Below are 21,906 nucleotides of genomic sequence, written 5' to 3'. Positions count from 1 at the left end.
ATGGATGGATAGATAGATGGATGGATGGATGGAAGGAAGAACAAGAGATAATGTGCTATTCGTTTAAAAAAGAAAAGAAAGAAAGAAAAAAAGAAAAAGAAAAAAAACCCCAAAGAGCAGCAGCAAAGTTTTACTTCTGATTACTTGCACCTACCATGGAGTTTTCTGCCTTTGGCTTTTGCAGTTCGTTGCACGGGGTTAGCCACTACTTTCTCTGCTTCCTCTGCTGTGGGAGCTGGGACGATCAGTGAGTTTCTTTAGGTGCTTTCTTCTGGTTATTCACCTATTCTGTTCTTTCCCTCTCTCTCCGTCTTTAGGTCGGCAGGAGACACCCCGGCGGTGCGCGGCGGTGCCCGGCTGGGCAGCTGGTGCCGGTGTGTCGGTGCGGGGGGTGCGCGGCGGTCCCACGCCCCGCGGACTGGCCCCGGCCCCGGCCCCGGCCCCGGCCCCCGACGGCTTCGCAGCGGCGGGCAGCGGGCGCCCTCCCGGCCGCAGGGCCATGTTCTACTTCCACTGCCCCCCGCAGCTAGAGGGTGAGTGTTGTCGCACGGAGATGTGTAAGTACAAGGGCTGAACTTCCAGGTGCGGGGGTGTGCGTGTGCGTGCGCTGGGGACGGAGGGACAATCCGTGGTCCGACTTGCTCCAAGACTGTCGGGGTATAGACATGTGCTAAGGTGCAGATCTATAGAGACAGCTAAATATAAAACATAAATATAAAACCTTTTTCCTTGAGAAAGCGCAGCCCTATCCCCCCTCCCCGCGCCCAGCTTTTCCCTCTTGTCACAGGATGGAAAGAAGGATTGCATGATTATTATTATTTTTTAAAAAATTTGATTCTTGTTGGAAAGGCCTTATTTTTACACCCCCACCCCTGTCATTTTGCCACCTGCCTCCCCTCTGTGGATAGCGATCCCGCAGTTGAGCCTCAGGCTACGAAAGAGATGCTTTTCTCCCCTCCCAGCACAGATGTTGGTGTCATGGCTGTAATCGGGACACTTTCAGGACGTGGTCACGCCTCCTCCCTCCAGCCAAAGGGACCGCATAAATCTTTAATGCTATTTTACAAACATTCTGCGGGAGGATGGGGAAAGACGGGGCACGACTGGGAAAAAACATAAAAATGTTTGGGTGGATTTTTTTTCTTTATGTTATTGATTAGAGGGTTTTGTTTATTTTTGTGTGTTTATTTGTTTATTTTTTTACAAGTATGGCACCCTTTGGGATTTCCCCGTGTCACCCCCTATATGTCCATGTCCCTCTGCACCCGCTGCCTCCGGCCGGCAGCCAGTGTAGGGATCACCCCCGCAGCCTCAGCCACACAACACCAGCCGCGGGCGGGCTGCCCTGCTCTGCCTGCCCTGCCCTGCCCTACCCTGCCCTGCCGGCCCCCGGCGCGGCGGAGGGAGCGGCCCGTCCCTGTTAAATTCCCCCCGCTCCTCGCATGGGCATCACCGGCGAGCGAGGGGTTTTCCCCGCTCTGGCGCTGCCGGGAAGAGGTGGTCCAGCCGCTTCGTCCTCTTCCAGGGAAGGGCCACCCCCCCTTAAAGCACGGCTGCACCCGGGCCAGCGAACCCGAGCGGGTCTGCGCGTCGCCGGCTGCAAAATTCGCTCCCCCAGGGTGTCCCCGGCGCGGGCGGGGAAGCCGCGCTGGGCAGGGCAGAGCCGCGGTCCCCCCGCGCCCCGGAGCCTGCCCTGCCGCCCCGCCACCCGGCGGCTTTGTGCGGTAGTTTTTGGCAGAGAGCTTTGGGAACGTGCTCTGGCTGGTTTGCTTGCTTGCTTGCTTGCTTCTCCGGTGGCAGTTTGGGGCTGGTGGCTGATCTTGGCGGCCCGAGATGGGGAGCGGTCCCCACAAGCTGCAGCCTCTCCCGGTGCCGTGGGCTGCGGGCGGGGGGCGCCGCGCCAGGGCCGGCCCCTCGCTTTCCCGGCATGGGCAGCAGTGGGGTGGTGGGGTGGCTGGTCTGCCCTGCTAAAGGGTGAAAACATCGTAGAGTGTCCCGAGTAAAAACCTCATCAAACAACAATAACCCCCAGTACAAAAAAAATCCTCAGCAACCCACCCACCCATCACCAAGCCGAAGTGGCAAGAGAGAGCCAGTCCCTTTTCGGCCGGCTTTTTCGGTGGGTTTTGGGCAGGTGCCCGGTGGTGCCGGAGGTCAGTGACTGCGCTCTGGGGCTCACCAGGACAGTACGCTTTACTCTCCGATGAGCATCTCCCAGGGCCGCAGCGAGCCTCTGCCTGTGCGAGGAGGGGGACTGAGGGCCGCGTTTATCTTCCAAATGATGCTCCAAGATGAGCGGCGACCTTCAGCCCCGGTGTCCCCCTGCGCTGGGCACTTCACGGGCAGCTTTGCCAGCCCAGGGTCCCAGAGACACTCAACAGCGTTTCTGTGGGCATGGGGACTTCTCTGTTCCGTGTTCTCTTGGTTTGGTTTAGGTTTGGGTTGGGGTGCTTTTTGGGTTGGGGTGCTTTTTTATCAACTGTTTTGTCAGGGAACAAAAAGGAAGAGAAACAGGGGCGTCGGTGATGGGGGAGCGGCGAAGGCCGGGGTCTGCCCCCGGGAAGGTGGTTTGCATCCCGGCGGGTCGTCTGCCTTCTCTCGGCCTCCCACCAGGGACAAACTCCCAGTGCCTCAGTCTCCCCCTCGGGCCCCTCGACCCCCCCAGGACAGGGTTCCCTCTCCCAGCCCCGCTGGCGGGTCCCGGCGGCCCAGCCGCGGCCGAGCCCCCCGAGCACTGCCCCGGCCGCGGTGTTCGGCGCTGTGCGGAGCCCCGGCCCCTGCTGGCGGCTGGGCCCCAGGGGCGAGGGCGAGCACACGGGGACCGCTCGGCCGCTGCTCGGAGGGTGTGTGGGAGTGCGGGGAGAGAACTGCCAGCGGCCCCAGCCCTGCTCCTGCCGGGCACCGCGGCTGCCCCGTGCTCTCCTGGCAGACTGGCAGGGCTTTTTCGAGCTTGACCTGCCGTCACCACGCATAGGTCAAAGCCTCGTCTCTTGGTCCTTTCAACCCACAAATGGCCCGAAAAAGACCCTCACCGGCGGCAGGGTGCCCCCCACCCGCGGCGGGGTGAGCTCGGGTCGGCAGGACCCCCCGATGCCGGCGGGACACCCCGGCCCGGTGGGGTCCCCGTCGCCCGGGCGGCTCCGGCTGCCGCGCCCGGCTGAGGCGCTCAGGGCTCCGCGCCCGCTCCGTCCCGCTCCCGCCCGGCTCCGAGCGCCGGTCCCGCCGGGCTGGCCCCGGCTCCGGCCCTGTGCCCCAATTCGGGGCGCGGCGGGGGCTGCGGCTCCGCGCCCCGCGGCCCCTAACGCGGCTGTCCCCCCGCAGGCGCGGCCCCCTTCGGAGGCCACTCCGCCGGCGACTTTGACGACGGGTTTCTGCGAAGGAAGCAGCGCCGCAACCGCACCACCTTCACCCTGCAGCAGGTAGGAGCCTGCTCCCCTCTGCCCCCTGCCCTGCCCGCCGGCTGCCCCCTGCCCGCTGCCCCGGGCGGCCCCGCTCCCCGCATCGCTGGCAGAAACTCCCCGGGGCAGCCGGACAGACGCCCCCCGAGGGGGTTGCTCCCTGCCGGGGCCGTGCCCGGCCCCTGACAGATGTTTGCTCTCCTCCCCTCCACCAGCTCGAGGCACTGGAAGCCGTTTTTGCTCAAACCCACTACCCCGATGTGTTCACTAGGGAAGAGCTGGCCATGAAAATCAACCTCACGGAAGCCAGGGTGCAGGTAAACATTCTGGGCAATTATTTAACTCTAGGGTATTCAAACTGGCAAACTTTTTTTTTTTTTTTTTTTTTGACATCATGACTGCAGAGTGCACATTTGGCCAAAGAACGCAAATGAAGACGATCTGTCATTTTCATGATGCACTTTAATAACATCAACATAATGTGGAATATTAGATTAGGTTGATTAATCGGTCATTCATAATTAACTAGTGATAATGTTCTACACTAATTTGTCCGCGTCTCCAAGGTACTAAATTACATCAATGCACATCCATTTCCTTGCTTTTGGAGGGGGTGTGTGTGGAGAAAAGAGCTGAGACGTGATTCTCCAAAGCAACTATGACCACTGTCGAGCAATGGGGTTAGTCAACTGCAGGGAGCCCAGCTGCCAGGAAGAAATCTGCACCTCTTCAACTTTTCTCCCTTTCGCCCTCTTTCTAAACACTGAGACAGCTGAGGAGCCTGCAGAGCGATTTCTCACACCATTGATATAGCCAGTAAATACCATTGGCCACGATTACCCTCTTTCCATCCCTGCTCTTTTCCACCCCTTCCTTTCTTCCTTCCTTCTCCATTCCCGCCCCCCACCCTTTTTTTTTTAATCCAGGTGTGGTTTTTTCATATCCAGCGATTAACTTTTGTCAACAAGCTCTGCTAAGAACAGCAGCCCTGCAGTTGTCAGAGATGGATCCCTATAACTCTGCAGGCATCCACCGCAGAGTTGCAAACCATTTTTTGAACACAATTATATACTCATTTTATTTATGGGGCTTTTCTTCATGCTGTTTTTGTATTTTTTTTTTATTTGGGTGCTTGGGGTTAAAACTATGCAAAGATCTAATTGTAGGAAATATAATAGCTTGCCTTTTGTTCCCTAGGGTCATGTTAGTATCTCTTAAAACCCAATGGCTGAAGAGAGATAATGGAATTCACCGCAGTAAATTGGGGATTGTAAACAAATTATTTCTCCTATAATCAGATTATGCGATCCTGATTATTAAATCTGAACATGAATCATTGGTCATATGCGGGCAAATTAAACTGATTATTATTTGGAAATGAAAATCTCCTTTTGCCACTGCATTGTAGGTACTGGCTTAAAAAAAATAATAAAAAATGCCATTTTGGCTATTGGTGCCTAAAGACTGAACTGCAAATTGAGATAAATGGGACAATTATTGAGCATTCAGAAGTGGAAGATCATAACTTCTTCCTGAAAGGTGCAAGGGTGAGATAGGGGTGGTGACAATTAGATTGCTGAGGACTGGTGTTTAGCCTTGTTGTTGGCTATTATGCAAACAGACAATAGATGCAAGCATTTGTTTAGCCTGCTTTCATGCAGGGACATGGGGAAACACAGAGGATGGGAGATATGTTTACATTTATACCCCTTGCTCATTCAAATATGATTAATGTGCTATAAAGCAGAGTCTTAATCGAAGATGATGTTGTCAAACAATAACTAAATAGGGAAATAAACGACTTCATCATGCTCTTTCCTCAGAAGCAGGCGAACTGTCAGTGCAAAGTCATTAAAATATGATAATGAAAAATAGCTCAATTAAATGTTGTTATAGCTGTGACCTTCATTCAATTAAGACACAAGAAAGTGTCTGCATTTTGCTTTGCATTTAACTGCTCTAAATTTAGAATATAGATAAAATCATTATTCAACGTTTGCTGATACACGCAATTAAAAGGCAGCTAACTAAAATGGAGTTGTAGGAGGAGAACAATAATAATAATAACAATCTCGCCTATACTTGAAGTCATGTATTAAAATGTGGATTTCCTGACCTCAAGAGAGGCTTGGCATTTTCCACCTCAAGTAAGGTGCTTTCAGAGCATCTGCTCCAAGGGAAAAGGGGGAAAAAAAAAAGTGTTTGGACTGAAAGTCAGGGGATAAAATCAAGAACCTGAATACGTGTATTGCATTACAGGAAAGAAATAAGTTTTGGAAACTGGTGTTTATTAAAGTGCAGAATGATCTTCTGAAATTAGTATCTACCACCTTTTGAGTTTTCTAAATGCAGACTGGAAAAATATGTTGGAGGAAAAAGAGCAAGTATCAGTCCTCTCCAGGAAACGGGCTGGACAAGATGGCCTAATACATACCTTTTCATTTCTGACCTCTCTGATTCTAGCAGCAGCTCACTTAAAGACTTTTATAAAGTTTCATCAGAGTGCTTAGATATGTATTTAAGTCCATCTCTATAATAGAGGCTTTTAGACATGTGAAAACATAGAAATCATTGAGAATTCAATGTATGCATAAAGGCAAGGCCACATTAAAATATTTTGCTAACTGGCACAATAACATTAAAACTCTTTTTTATTATTACTTTTTAATAAAAAAACTTTAGACATTCTTGGCTTGTTTTCCAGACACAGAAATATTCCAGATACAAATGTAATCCTAAGGCTCAACTAGAATAACAATGGTGACACAGAAGAAGAGGAAGTTTTAGCCAAGTTTCTAACTGACTGATTTCAGCAAAGTAACAATTTACAATTTCCTTGCTTCGCATTTGGCTAGACATGGTATTCAGCCTGGATTGCTCTCCTGCTCCAGGTGTGGTTCCAAAATCGAAGAGCTAAATGGAGGAAAACAGAGAGGGGTGCTTCTGACCAAGAGGGCTCTAAGGAAACAATGGCTGAGGTGGCACCTCCTGCGAGGAATTTAAATTCCCCTTCTCCAGCAGATCAAGCCAGGAATAAAAAAGAGGGTCTGGAGGTCCAGCAGAGGTAAGAGTAATACTTGTTATCAACTATCTTTCTTTGAGGCGAGCATACATACTTGCTTGCTGCTAAGTCTTGACCTACGCAGTATCATATTCAGGTACAGCCCAAATCATTAGAAGATACGCTGTCTCTTGTTCAACTCACTTCTCCCAGTGGAGATGCTGAGAAACTGGTGGCTGTGGGAGGTTAATGTTATCTAGGCTTGGTCCTGTCTAGTTGGATGTTGAGAAACCAAGGTGTTTGTGTGCATGCACAAATGCTGTCTTTGGCATCAGCTTGTTCTGTATTTTAAGGACATTGTTTTTTCTTCTCCATCAGCCTGAGTCGAGCAGTGGGTCCTACAGGACCTTTCTTCCCCTCCTGCCTCCCAGGGACTCTTCTCAACACAGCCACCTATGCACAAGCTTTATCTCACGTCGCTTCTCTAAAAGGTAAGTGACTTGGTTTAACTTCAGGGGTAAGCTCAAAGAGCAGCTCTCTCAAGCTAAGCAGCATGGTCCCACTTGAGGCAGTGGGGAAGCCTTTGGGAAATGATGGATCCTTCTTTCTGTTATGATTGGCAGTAATTGCACTAACCAATGCTGCAGGTACAGGAGTGAGTCTCCTGTTGTAACCTGTAGCACCATTTGTGGTGAAGCTCCTTCATTTCACACAGTTAGTTTTAGTGGGGTCAGGGTTTGTCTCAGGGAGCAAGGCAGGCAGGGTTTGATCCTTCAGAGCCTTCTTTGCATATGCTTTTATTTTCAGACTAGAATTTATACTAATAAATTAGTTATACACATCCTTTTGCATTATACATTACCTGGCACCGTTACTGATGCCTCATCCGCTCTTTGCATACGGTTTCCTTTGCAGTACATCTCTGCACAACGCCAGACTTTTCTCTTCTTGAACAGTAGGTCCCCTTTGAGAACTTGAATAAAGCTTGTATGTGGGGACAGGGGAGGATACAAAGTAATTCCTCATTACTTGGGACCCATGCTTCAGGAAGGGTACATCCAGTGTCCATATCTTTTCCAGTTCCCAGAAAGCAGCAGTATGCATCTTTTAAAAATAAATCGCCAGCTGATCCATTAGCTGTTCCTAGTCTAACAATTTATAAGACTAAGGGTGTAAGCAGGATGAATTCAATTTATAGATTTATAGGATGTTAAGCCTCATAGCACTGCCAAGCACAAAGTGGCACATACATTTATTCTATGCCCCAATGTAGTGCAATAATTTGTGAGGAAAGTTTCCCAGTTTAAGACCCTCTGCTATGAACACAAATGTCCTCTAATACCTCTCACTATGTTCTCTGGCACACCTCATGCTCTTTGTGGGTATTTCCAGTTAACTCAGGATTGCCAAGGTATATTCCTGAGGCAAATGCTTGGAAATGCTGAGTTCTGCATTAAGTCCAGTGTCCAGATCTCTGTTCCCCCTTCCTTTGTGTCTTTCCAGAAAAGCTGAAGTCAGGCACACCATACAGCTACTGCTATTTTGATAGGTGTGGGATCTGTGATTTTGAATCAAGAAAAGCCGCACAGGAGTGACCTGAACCCTAAAACTTAAAGATGACTGTCAACCTAAACCCCGTAAGCAGTCAGGGGCTGCTGGACTGCATGAGTCCTCTTGTTCTCTGCCCCTTGACTGCAAAGTCTTGGGGCAGAGACTTTTGCCTTCTGTTGGGCAGGAACAGCATCTCTGGTGTAGATACAGGTGAAACTCTTCATGCAATAAGATTGTTCATTGGTAAATGTAGTCTCAGGTGGGTGTAAAGGTGTGGAAATGGGGTTGTGTTCAATGAATAATTTTGGATGGAAGTAAGGGATTTCTTTTCCTTAAAATTTACATTTAAGCATTTTCAAAATTGAGTGCATCAATACATTGTTCTCACTTGTTTCATGTTTAAATGTACCTAAATTTTAAGAAGAATAACCTCAATAAAAAAAACCCAAGCAAAGTGAAATAGAAATGAATGGGAAAAAATTGTCATGAGTTTCCCACCCCCCCTCTGTTTTATTTATTTGGAAGATTTCCAGATATTTTTTTCTGATTTTACAGCTCACCCGCTAAACTAAGAAATTAATAATTTGCTCCTTTTTGCTTGATATCAGTTTTACAACTTAGGGGCAGGAAAAATCCTATTCCTGAATCTCTTATAGAGATACTTATTAGATAGTCAGTTGCCCAGGCTAAAAGGCAGCGCCCCTGAAAAATTTGTCCCCACTGAAAACTTAGGTTTTTTATAATTTGTATAATGATGGTCAGTTATTAGATGCATGCATGTGATCTTGACGAATGTTGTCAGCTACGTGTGCAGTTCATTGCTGAAATGTCTGGTTTATAATTCCTGCCTGTTACCAGAAATCTCCAGATACATGCAAGGGGACCGGGATAACATAGTATATTCTGATTTTAAGAAATCCAGCTACAGATGTTCATATCTGCATATCCACCTACTTTGTGGAGCTTTGCCTATACCTGTCAGCATATTGTTACACTTGCAAAGAACTGGTAGGCTGAGCTCCTGCTTTGTGGGGAGGTCTTTTTCTTCTGCAGCTAGGTCTCAGGTAATGTCAAATTTTGGCTTTGAGGTTAAGGGGGTAGAATTTCTTATTCTATAAGGTGGCAAATGTGATCGTTTTTTCAGCAGAGGATAATTGTAGCATCTTTCCTGTGGTATTTTTATATGGAGTATTGACTCCTCTTTCCTTGGCTCATCTCCACAAGTTCCTATTTCCCTCTATCTCCAAGAGGAATTCACTTGGGCTGGGGTAGGGACTATGCACCTCAGAACCTGAGCTTCAGTCTTGTTAATTGTCAATGATGAATAGGATGGTCTCTAGAGATTCTGAGGGGACCAAAAGTATCACAGGCCTGATTTGTGTGTTGTTTTTCTTTGGTATGGAAACATGAGGTGAATGATGGCTCATCTAAACCAATGCATTTGAGAACACGGCCAAGCTCACATGCCAGTCTGGAAGAAGAGATAAAGGTTGTGGGAAGGAAGGGAAGGACAGGGAGAGACACAGTGTTCACAAAACCTTTATATGACCTTCTTTGTCTTGCTCAACTCTGTTTGAATTTCCCTTCTCATTTCCCCCTTTGAGCTAGAAGCTGACTTGTACGCTTCAGGCCTGTCAAACAAGAACTAACCCTGCACTGAGGTGGGCACTGTCTGTGTCCTTATGTGTCTTAATCAAGTGACCTAAGCCTTGAGGAACCTTGATCTAAACCTTGAGAATCTAGTCGTGTTTTGCAGTGGAAACTCTGCCACAGTGTTTCTGAGGGCATAGGACTTCATGTTACATGAAATCCCATCAAACTCAGCACAGGGAATAAAATTCTGAGCTGTTTCATTTTTTGATTGCTTGGATGAGGACAAATTCACCAAGTAGGAAGTCTTTTCAAGATTTTGCAAGTTTTATTGAAGAGTGAAATGATCAAGAGCTCTTCCTGGTATCTCTCTTGTGCCAGCCATGTTTTGAAACTACCAGGATTTCTCTGTGCTTTTGAAAGCAAAATAGTTGCTCCAGAATCGAAGCACCACTTCACTACCAATGGATGCATAACCCCACTTTCTTCTAAGCAAATGTCAAATTAAATACAGCTCCTCTACGTGGATCCCCTAAATAGATACGTATTCCCACCTTTGGGAGAATAATCCTGGCCACTAAAGGGGATCTTATCTTCAATAAGGCTGTAAAAGCTGCCTGCAGACAAATGGGCACTCTCAGCACATCAGACACTACTGGGAAGTCTACGTTGTTTTCTTACCCTTTTGAGGAGACAAGACATGCTTTGTCGGGCTTGTGAGCCAACACTTTGTTGGTGTCAGTGAGTAATATTTCACTGATGCTTAGAAGGAGACAATTAAAATCAATACAGTGGATAACAAGTGATGATGGTGATGTAACTAATTAATAATTATTTTATGCTCTCAGGGACCATTTTCATTCTGCCACCTGAGAGTTCTGTCTTCTGTAAAGAAACTAATACCTCTCTTTCTCCTCTGACTTTGATTGCTTGGCTCCAGACCCAGATTTCCAAGGCTACATAAACTGTCTAGGACACATGGCTCCTGGATCTAGTTTGTAGTATAAGGATATAGCAGTTGATGGTGAAGTTGGTCAGACAAGAAATCTCTGGACGGCCTAGCGTGAGGCAGGGACTGAGCCTGCAACTTTGCTTTTGGAAAGACTGTGCAGTGCACTGTAAGCTTGCCTTATGCTTTGTGTGGCTCTGGGCTCTCGGTAAGTGCTCATCCGAACCCCACATGTGCCACTTCCAGGTACATGGGGGATAGTGTTGGAGACTGAGACTAGGTCTGCTCTGATGAATGAGGAGAAAGCTGTTCTCCCTAAGCACTATGCCCCATGAACCCTGCTATCTCTGAAATGGAGATTTTTATGTTTCCCTCAAAGGGATGGTGTTACCATCACAGGGTGTTCTGTGAAGAAAGCAGGCTGGCTATACAATAGCAACCGTAACTGCAATTCAGAGCTTAGACTTTTCCAAAGAAGAGTATATTACCACTGGACAGTTTGTTTCTACCAATCATTCTCTATTCAGTAATACAACAGACCTTCTCCTTTCCTTAGCTGAGTCCTCTCCCTCCCTGAAGTTTAGCACATCGGCGGCTGTACTTAGCAAGCATCTGTCAGCTACCATAACACCTCACTACATACTATTCTTTCAAGAAATACGATTTCTCATTTGAAAAATTAGCATAAGATTATAATTTCTGTGGTATACAGGGTTTCCTGCTTCAGGGTTTTAGTTCTTTATCACTGTCCATAGTCATGAAGAAGGTTGGTTTGCATAAATGAAATTTCTGGTGTTTGTTACTCTCCGAAATTGCCCTAATTTGACAACTATGCTACTTCATTGTGGTGACTTTGACATTTCCATGATCTTCCAAGATGCATCACTTACTGTAAACCATGCATCTGCAGTCCATTTAGTGGATTTAATTGCAGACCTCAAATATGAAGGGAAAATACTTGTTTTATTTATGGGCTGTATAACAATAGAGTCATCAGGAGAAGCTAGTGTTCTGTGTAGAGAGAGACCTCAAAGTACCTTCTTAATGGATGACAGCATGAATGCAATTCATTAATGTAGAAGATGTTATTAATGGGTGTAAACAAGAATCTCCATTTTTTAGCGGAAGTATTCTACCATTCTGGTGGCTGAGGCCAAGAGTGTGTCTGTTCCATTCCACTGAAATTTCCCTAGACCCCGTGATGAGTGAAGTGTATGTGGAGAGAAATAATTACACTTGCCAGGGAATTACTTTCATAATTCACCCACAGCTCTTCTTTGTGCAAGTTATAGCTCAGTTGGTTTTCACGGCACATCCACACCGCTGACAGAGAAGCAGGACTGCATTATGCACATCAAAGTGGATATTCCAGGGTACCATTGATTAGGCTCTTTTATGGTTTGTTGCTGCTGTGGTTGCTGTTGTTCATATTAGGGAGGCTTAATTGCAGTATCCAGGAAAAAAACCTCGTAACAACTAGAACTGCCCACCCATTACATTTCAATTTCTATTATGGAAAGATGAAGAAAATTTGCCTGATTCCATTGGGCAATTCCCAGGGCCAAAGCTGAGAAAGAAGTGTTCAAGGACCTAACTTACCCTTGAACTGGTGTTTACTGGGTTGAACTCCCACTGCTTACCATAAGACTGGGAAATAGGAATCAAAACTCTTGGGGTCCTTTATTTTCTCTGTCATTCTTGGTTATGTACTTCTTGACTTTTCTCAGGTAATATAGCAAATATATCAAATAGGTTCTGTTTTTTCCCTAGTCTACCTGCTACTTTAGAGGATTTATAACATTTATTTAGTCTGCTGCAGATGCACAGACCTTCAGCAAATTACTTTGATTCCCATAACATCAGTCCTCGACTCCAGCACTGCCCTACCTTTCGGGTAGATTTTTTTGTCTTTTATCGCAAATATTAGAGAATATGCAGATACTAGAAGCCCTAAGAGCCGTGGGAAGGAAAAGCGTGATGACTTGTTCCTCCAGGAAAACTCTTGATTAGCTCAGTAAATCTTAGCTGGACAGTGTCTTGGAGTGACATGTCAGCAGTATTTAGGGTCAGATCATGTTTCTGATGTGCAAGGGAAGAGTGGTAAATCGCTGAGCTGACAGTATTCAAAGGACTGGTTCTGTTCTTCCAGCTCTTATGGGTTTTGCTGCCAGCTTTCCTGTCCAAACAGGCAAGGTCCTGGCTTCTGAATTATTTTTTGAAACAGTACTAATGGCACAAATAAAGGAGGACGAAATCCTCTAGTTCCAGTATCAAGTTATTTACACAAAAAGACTCCTGCTAGAGCAACCGAACCAGATCATCAGCTCTCTGTTGTTTATATTGGGCATGTAGGCTTCACAAGCCAAGGAGATGTGAAATTATAAGATTTGGACTCTGCTGTCAGCTCTGAAGTGTTCTTCCAGCCTCTGGGAAGCACAGGGTGCCTTCCACACTTAACCAACTTAGGCACTAGAAGGAGGAACTATCTAGCTCAACTTTAGCAGCCTTGAGGCTACCCTAAATTATATGAGGAACATCTGGCGCTTCTCCGTATAAGGCTTTAAGTTCATGCCTTTCTTGCTTTTCTGAACCTCCTGTTTCAAAGCTCAAGAAGATTTGGATAAAGCCACTTATTCTTTTCCTGCTTGTGCCTCAGACTTTATTAGACGGAGTGTTGACATCATGTATGAAGATCAAGAGGGAGCTCCCTTTGAATCAGCTCACTGGTACATGACAGTATGAACTTGAGGTTGTTGTTGACCTTCCAACCTTTCTGAAAGGGATTTCAGAGTTTATGAGGATTTAGAGCTCAAGCAAACCAATGTGATTACTATCAGAAGAAAACAATACTTAAACGAAGCATAATATTTTCTCTGAAAACTAAACAGCATGCATTGACAGATGAGGATTTTAAATGGAATTTTTTCCTTTAAACCTCCATGAGAGGTTGCTATTCGGCTGTCCACATCAAATGCTGATATGCACAAATACTGAAAAAGGAAAGGAACTGGGGTTTTGCTTTTTGGAAAGGCTATCTAATCTAATAAATTCTTTAAACTGTTGAGTTGAAATACAAACCATATATTTTAAATACTTATGTATCAATATGGGCCCTGCTCCCACCCCACTCTTCTCAGCTGAAACTGAACCTTGAAACTGAACAAGAGGGTCCACAACCAAAATTGTAGATCAAATATTCTTACAATTGAAATGTGATGTTGGCAGACACAAGACAGAACTAATTTAATTTTTCCTGTCAGTCTCTGTAGTAGATCAATTAAACTGCCAAGTGGATCAAATATTTCAGACTGTATTTATTACATTAAGTATTTATGTTCAGGCTGAGCATTTAAAGTATGATCTCATATAGGAATACAAGGAGGTTCAGATCAATTCAGCAGAATTTGCTGTAAGTTAATGGAAATCTAATTGTGTATTTTAATTTTGTGTACAGGAGGCAGTAAGTTCCTGAAAGAAAGAAAATGGTACCCTGTCAGTATTGTAGCAACTTGATCCAAATCCCATTAAAGTAATATCAGACTGTTATAGGTGTTAGTGGGAGCTGGATCAAGGTCTAGGGCTAATGGCTAAACCCTCACTAATTTTGATGGGAGCCTAAACCCCTTTGAAGATCAAAATAAGTAGGAGTGATTCCTTCCCCACTATGGACTCAGGGTTACTGCAATAAGATGTAAAAAACCCGCTGATGTCTGCTGTATGTGGATGCTTCTTTCTTGATGTAAGTCACATCACTGTCCAGCGTGGTCTGATTGAAGGACAGGTAGAGACCTCGGGCTCCTCAGTCTCCCATCATTTGTTTTGGCTATTGTGCCAGCAAAGGCCGATAGATTTCACTGGAGTTACTACTCACAGACACAGGCAATTGTAAGGTAGATTCAAATTGCCTTACAACCTGCATTAAAAAGAAACAGGGCTAAATCCTACTGTCTTGTATTCTAGCTGGACCCTGGGACAAATTACACTTGCTACTTTACATTTTATTTTGGGTGTGAACACTTGTTTGCAAGTGTTTTAACCTCAGTGAAAATGAAAGGAATGGTTTATAGGTGAATTATTGCTAGAGATAGCCTAGTTTCCACCACAGGTAGCTGCACCCTCAGGTTGCAGAGCCACTAGGTAATATCAGATCTAATTATTAAACAAAGAGCTTAGATTGGTACTGAATACTGATAAATATTTTATCCCTCTCTAACAATGGAATGAAAATCACTGTTAGGGGATAGAGATGATTCCTGCTCCTTTGAAAAAGGGAAGACTCTTTTGCACTTCTCCCCACCTCCCACTAAGCAGATGATGTCTGTGCTCAGTCCTGCGTTAGGTACCACCGGTGGGGCAGCCCTCCCCTCAGCCTGGGAGCTGAACAGCCACACTCAAAAGTCTCACTCAGTTTGTGTTAGAAAGCAGCAGTGCAAAACCAGCTGATGCACAGGCAGGCTTCCATGCTCCCCCATTGCAGAGCCTGAAGATAGTGGGGATTAGCAGTAGTGAAAAAACAGACCTCTGTGTGGCTTCTACAGCTAGAGACCTGCTGCATACCATACGGACTCTGAAGTGCTGATCTTCCTCTCCTCCCCTTTGTTAAAACAGTGGCTGTCCAGCACCCCTGAAGTGGCTGCAATTCAGCAGAGCGAAAAATGACTTTATGAGCATGGTTGATGGTGGCAAGAACTGTTAAGTTGTGTTCCTGAGTGGATTTTGTTATAAACCCTCCTTCTGACCTGCTCAAAGCAGCCACAACATTCAAGACTGAGCTTTCTAGTGCTAAAAGCAAAAATGGAGGATTTTAGCCAAGTGTTGAAACTTGCTTGTGCAATTCACTTGAATGGCTGGACCCATGGAAGGTTGGTCTGCTGCTCATATGTTCTGTCAGAGGAGTATTACAAGAGAAGAGAAGAGAAGACTTTCCAGTTATATTAATAACTTGTCCCTTGTAGATTCTGTTTTTTAAAATGCAAAGAGTACTTTCTCCTGAATGTTACTTGCAAGCTGCTAATCTCTGACAATTGCTGTGGAGAAGTCTTGCCAACATCCTAAAAACAAACAACTGTCTGCCTTCATCCTTAGCAGATGGGTGCTGACCCGTTGCTACCGAGAGCAGAAGTGTAAAAGAAAGACTACCTGCTCCCTGCAGGTTATTAGTTCCATCACTTAGTCATGAGCCATTTAACTCAAATATTAATTGCAGAAATTAAAGCAAGTCCTTGGCTTGGAAAGATCAGAGGAAGACATTGCATTGTGTCAGGATGTGTGTGGCCAGGCTGTTTCTTGTTGGGAGGCAGTGTATCAGCAAAGGACAGGCTTTTGCTGGGGCATAGAAGAGGATGTGGCATTTGTGTAGCCTCTGAGACCCCTGGAAAAATGGTGTCACCCAACATTTCTCACCAGAGAGAAAAATAAAGCAGGAGCTCAGCCATCCCACCCTGCCTCCCCTCCCTACTCCTCTGACACATTCTTTCATTCAATAGATACATCTAAGCTAGGTATGAGGGTGGCTTTTCGGATGGACTGTATGTCCTGTGCAGTGGTCAGCCTACACTTCCAGATGTGCTCGCTTGGGAACTGTCCCAGGTCCCAGGGTTATCAAAGATAAGCCAGAGGAAAAGCATGCAGTGGTCCAGTTCAGGAAGGCAGCTGGTGGAGTGATGACTGCTTCTGTCAGTGGGTTGCAGGGGAGCCTTTTGGTTTAAAGGGAGAGAAATACCCACTTTACCCTCTCTCCAGTGTTTTATTGCCTGCTTGGAACAACCTATGTGTCTCAGATGACAGGGCAGAGATGGTCTGGCCCATCTTTCCATATGGAAAGATGGGACCCTTAAGGGACCCTTAAGCCAAGCAGTAGCTTTAGGTGGCCCTGGCTCACTTCTGGAGGCCATTCTTTATGAGGTGCCATCCTCAAAGCAGCGCAGATGTTGGGTGGGTGAAGGCAGAACAGACACCTGCAGGTAGACATGACGCCAAGTATCTGGGAGGGGCCTGGCCAAGGAAAAGCATATCTCATCCTACAGTGAGACAGGAAAACATCATTAGTTCCTGCATAATAATCAGGATATTTTCACCTTTCTCTCCACAATAATCTTTCAGCTGTGGGGCCTTTTAGGTGATGGGACCCCCACACACCCAGCAAATGCAGCTGCCCAAAGTGATCAGGCTTCAGTGTGCAGGGGAAGGCAGGGATGCCTCCAGCATGGGGCTGAGGGTAGCCACAGTGCAGCAGCTGGGTATGAGAGCAGGGGACAAGCTCAGCCTTGCTTGTGGGGAAGTCTCACTCGTGGTCTAAACTTCCCTGCTCCCTTCTGGCTCTGCTTACCCTCGCTCACCCTGTTTGCCACCCTGGACGACTCATGGTGTAAGGTCCTTCGCAGTGGGCCTCAGCAGAACAGGATCTGCTGTTTTCTAGCCCTGACCCAGAGAACCTCTGTGCACCCACTGCAGGTCAATAGGAGAAGGGGCTGTTGCCATCTGAGACTCCAACCCTGACTCTGCCCTCTCCAGACTGACCACGGAGGGAACAGTCGGACAGTGCCCATGACCTCCCCCATCAGTGATGCTGCCTTGTCTCCTTCCTCCGCAGGGAGCCCGCTGTGCTCGTGCTGCGTTCCAGACCCCATGGGCCTCTCCTTCCTGCCCACCTACGGCTGCCAAAGCAACCGCACCGCCAGCGTGGCCGCGCTGCGCATGAAGGCCCGGGAGCACTCGGAGGCCGTGCTGCAGTCCGCCAACCTCCTGCCCGCCGCCAGCAGCAGCCCCACTCCTCCCGCCAAAGCCGGCCTGGAGGGCGGCCAGGACAAGCAGCCCCCCCCAGCCAAGGAGCACATGGAAGGGGAGAAGAGTGTATGAGACCGGCCTGGCACAGGCCCCTCAGCTCAGGGCAGGGACCTGCCACAGGGAACTGCAGCGTGGCCGTGCCCCGGCAGGACATCACGGGCCGGCAGGACATCACGGGGCTGCCAGGGACCCGGCAAGTCTGAGTGGCCTCTCAGGCTGCCTTTCACGCACCCTTGCTTTTCTTGCGCTGCTGTAGGTTCATTCCCCTGATTTATCGGCACTATCTGTGTTTGGAAACGTTCGTGAAACTGTTTTTAGCTCTGCCTCTGCATCCCAGATAAAGCAAACCGCCCGGGATCCTGGCTTGCTCCCGCACGTCTCAGCTTCCCGTCCCACATGAGCTGGAGGGCTGGCAGCGGGGCAGCGCTTCCAGAAGTGAGGTCTGGGGCAGCAGAGGCATCCAGGCGCCATTTACCCCACTGTGCGCAGCAGAGGTGAAGGAACATGCAGGTATATACCGATTTGGCCTACTGTTTTCTGATGGCATTTGACTTCAAATCTATCCCAGGCAAGCCAGGTGTAAGAGGTAAGAGAAGCAGCAAACAGAACAAAACTCTTCATAATTTTCCCCTTCTCCCTTCTTTTCCCCAAAATGGAAACTTTCCACGGAGTAGGTTACCAGGAATTTGCTGAGATCAGTTTACCTGTGAATAAAATCCTTGCACTAGTCTCTATGTGAACATTATTAGCCTGTTACTCTTGCTATTCCCTGGGTTAGACGTAAGAGACATGACTCCCGAGCAGCGTTCGTAGCTCCAAACGGTAATGCTGGTAATTAATGGGGAGTGCAGTTGTGTCTAGATCTGCACAAATCTGGGAGTAATTCAGTACCATTCTGTCGGAGAGACAGACTGGAAAACAAAATAATCCTGCATTGCAATACTGCAAATATGTCCTTGCATGTTTTGTTTTTAATAAAGAGGAAATAAAGCTTGGAAGGATATTCCTTTATGTCATCCAAAATCAGACTATTCTATTCACTGAAGGCTTGTTGTAATGAATCTAGATGGGAAAAATGTCTTAATTATTACAGAGTGAGCACAGTGCAAAGGAGAAATTGATGCCTCAGGAAATACAGTCTTATCTAGACCCAAAACTCACCTTTGCCCAAAAAGCAAAGCAGACAGATCTGATGCTGGAGCAGGCATTTTAATCTGGGTTGCCCTACATTTTTTCACATGGGAAATGCACATGCAGATTTAAACTTAGTGACAAGGACTTGCTTTTTCTCAGGTGTCTTTTCAGATTCCTTAGGTTTGTCTGCAGGTGTCCCCGGAGGACAGAGTGAAAACACTTCTCTTGAGACTTGGCCAAGTAACATGGAGACTAGTGGAAGGACTCCTGTCAGCTCTGATCCTGCACATTGTGCTGAGGACCTCCTGCAATGTGCTGAGCACATGCTTTTATGTGGGGTTCTGTTTGGCTACTCACAGGATCTGGGCTGGGGGATGTCCTTGGAAAGGCAGTTCCAAGTGAGGTTGGCAGCAAAAATGTCTCTCCCCCACCTAGGTGATCTCAGACCAGGAATTTCACAGAACCTGAGACTTCTCTGGGGCTCACAGGACCCTCCCGTACTCCCTGGTGTTGAGGTTCCTTTCCCTGAGGCAGGGCGCGGTGTCAGCACCCACTCAAAGGGTGGAAGCCCTGGTCTTCAGGGAGTAGCTTGACAGCACCTTGCACCTTCATTGCTCCAGGAGTGAAGGGTACCAGGCATTCCCCCACGGTGGCGTTTGCACCTTCTGGGCACAAGCCAACAGAGAGGGCATTGTTGGGTCTGCCCTTGGATCCAAGTACAAATGAAAGTCTGACAGGGCCCACTTTCATCAAATGGAGTCATTTTGCTTTACTTTTGCCACACCGTGTGTTTCTTTTGGCAACCGTGAACTGTCCTAATGGCAGGGAGGAAGACGCAGTAGTCTGTGATCGGCCTTTGTGTTCCAGCCTCAGGAGCTGCTCTGCTGAACTGTAGGTGGAGGTGGCTTCTTTGGCTGCAAGTTATGGCTTAGTTTAAACAACAACGACAACCTTTTTCTTCCACCAAAACAAAATCAATTGCTGTATGCTTTGTGATGAGGAGAGAATCACTGTTTTCTTAGTCATCTTCCCAACCGTAATTTATTTGTGCGCCCCCTCTCTAAAAAAAAAAGACTAAAAAAATATTCCATTCCAAAGAGGCAGGCCCAACTTCATTTCAACATAATTACCTTGCATTCAGTTGAACTTCAGCCCTTCTGTACACTAACTCTTCAATCTAATTGTTTGATTAAACTCGTATTTCCTCCAGAAAGGTACATAAATAAGTGAATTGTTGAGCAAATTAAGAATACTTAACAGCATTGCATCTGAAAAGTAGTTACGCTGATTAAATTTTCTGTCCTTGAGGATTTTCAGGAAATTACTTTTGATCATCAATAACACAATTAAGTAAACTACACACACATTAGCATGAATAATTGATAAGAAATTATGTATTACCACGAAGCACTGATTTAATAATTCATGATGCGACACTCTAGTGACTGTGCAAAACTAGTCTGCCTGATGTTGCTGGAAATGCTGCAAATACAAACAAGTCCATAGTTTTGTTGTACAATAAAAAAAAGTATCTGATGCATGCTGTAGTTTCTGTTTGTTTAATAATTGAATAAATTTAGAAAGAAGACCCTGAAAAGTTCCTGTACTGTTTTCATTCAGAACAATTTCTCTGTCCAAGCATCTGCTCTCACACCGATGACTGTCCAGTTCTGCTTAGACCACAAAGATGTTGCAGAGCTGGGGAGGCTCTCAGATCCACAGATGGAACCTGCTGGGTGTCTCAGAACTTGCAAAATTAGGGGTCTTGAAGTTTTGCAAAGCTTCCTGTTCAGAGCAAAGCAGCATTAGTCCCCCTTAAACCTGAGCCCTAAGTCTTTTAGACTCTTCAGTGTCTGATGTGTCTGTGATTATAATTAGTCAGTATGATTTTTATGGGTGGTTGCTCTAAGTCCACCATAAATGAAGCTTTCAGATTTGTATGTTTTGAGTCTGCATGACATACGTTAAACCCCAGTCCAATTCACCAACAATTCTCACGACTTCCCTGGGGGAGGCAGATACATATTTGCATTCTCATTAGCATGTTGGGAAAACCAGGGCATGGTGAGCCACAATTTCCTCTCAGATTTTGGTCTGAGACTTGTCTGCTCAGGGCAGTACAGCCTGAGGGAACTTGCTCGAAGTCAATGAGCAGTAGCACAAGGGCAAGAGCAAAACTCAGAAGATCTGCGACTCAGTTGTGCCCACTTCCAGCCACCAGACCCCTCCCTTCCAGACAGCCTGCTCACTGTGGATAAGCCACCTACCTTCTTTCTGTGCTATCATATATCAGGGCTGTGCCACTTAAACCGCTCCTGTAATGGCCATCTCGGTAGCTCTGATTAAGTCTGGCATTTAAAAGTTTATAACTCAGCTATAAAAAGTCACTCAGGCTGAACTCCAGCGTGAGAGGCCCAAGCCCAAGGGGATGATTTACATGCGAGCTACTCCAAAATCAGCCTGCATATTTTTTCAGTTCTGTGAAGGAAAAATGGAAGCCTGAGGTTTGAGGGACGGATATAAGACAAAACCGTTTTGTTTAAAGTCTTACTGCATTGTCACTAGAACCTATGCAATAATTCTCTGTGAATTTCCATGCTAGCATGAGCCACGTGTAACATGAATGGCCTCTGTGCAAATGTCACTTGCATGATTTTGGCAAAGCATCTCCAGTCCTGGACTCTTTTCTCAAGAAATAACAGACATCCACAGTGCCCAGATTTCTCCTCACCCTCCACCTTCCCTGCTCGGATCATGTCCCAACATCCTCGCTCACTGCTCTGCAGCAAGCCTGCGGTCCTGCCTGCAGCTCTGGTACTGACCCTCAGCCTGTGCCACCCCCCCGCCACAGCCCCTCCTGCCCTGTGCAGAGCCCTGCCCCAGCACCGAGCCCAGCACCGGGAGGCTGTGGAGCCAGCCAGGCAGTCGGTGCTCAGAGGGGGTGTGCGGGGCTGTTGCAGCAAGTTGGTCTAGGTTTTGTTAATGAGGGTTGATGCAAAGCTCCAGGCCAAGGGACCTTCTTTATAAAGTTGCATGCCACTCTCTCAGCTCTCCATGCTTTTCGCCTCTTGCACATCTATTTAGGCCTCCTTATGCCTACATACATTATAGCAGGAAACGTGCAGTCGAGAATGCATCTTCGCTCAGTCACGCTGTAGGCTAGTTCTTCCTACACTGCATGCGGGATAGTAATGAGATTGTTAGGCTAATTGGCTCTTTATTAAGAGTATTATTTACAATGATGCTGAAGGCCATGTGCATGCAGAAAATGATCTTGGTATACCATTAAACTTCTCCTTCTTGCAGTTGGTGCCCTTCCCTATGTGTTCCCTACAGGTTGCTGCCCTTGGTGAGTTTGCATTGACCTTCTCTGCATCTCCCAGAGGACTCCCCATCCCGTGTCAGGGGCAGGGAGAAAAGCCTGTTGGTAGGGCTGTGTCTCTGGGAAGTTTGCACTTCTGCTGCATGCTTAATCTTTCTGCTTCCCTGCAGCAGAA

At 46.9% G+C, this 21,906-nt stretch overlaps 1 protein-coding gene across 1 annotated transcript; it reads left to right on the top strand.

The window, feature by feature from the left end:
• The first annotated feature begins 323 nt into the window (after positions 1–323).
• DRGX (dorsal root ganglia homeobox) lies at positions 324–19,940 on the top strand. The gene is made up of 6 exons (XM_037400272.1): positions 324–533; positions 3,322–3,419; positions 3,614–3,715; positions 6,290–6,462; positions 6,778–6,890; positions 17,082–19,940. The coding sequence occupies exons 1-6, from the start codon at positions 500–502 to the stop codon at positions 17,345–17,347; spliced, it is 786 nt and encodes a 261-aa protein (XP_037256169.1). The 5' UTR covers positions 324–499; the 3' UTR covers positions 17,348–19,940.
• Positions 19,941–21,906: the final 1,966 nt, after the last annotated feature.

Source organism: Falco rusticolus, chromosome 9, assembly GCF_015220075.1.
Source record: "Falco rusticolus isolate bFalRus1 chromosome 9, bFalRus1.pri, whole genome shotgun sequence".
Lineage (NCBI taxonomy): Eukaryota > Metazoa > Chordata > Aves > Falconiformes > Falconidae > Falco > Falco rusticolus.
This window is presented reverse-complemented; position numbering and strand designations above follow the sequence as displayed.

What these genes read in the sequence shown, in the direction of transcription:
- DRGX (XM_037400272.1), top strand. Translation starts at nt 500, where the DNA reads ATGTTCTACTTCCACTGCCCCCCGCAGCTAGAGG. An exon ending in GGTCTGGAGGTCCAGCAGAG is followed by an intron (nt 6,463 to 6,777) that starts GTAAGAGTAATA and finishes CTTCTCCATCAG; the next exon opens with CCTGAGTCGAGCAGTGGGTC. An exon ending in TCACGTCGCTTCTCTAAAAG is followed by an intron (nt 6,891 to 17,081) that starts GTAAGTGACTTG and finishes CTTCCTCCGCAG; the next exon opens with GGAGCCCGCTGTGCTCGTGC.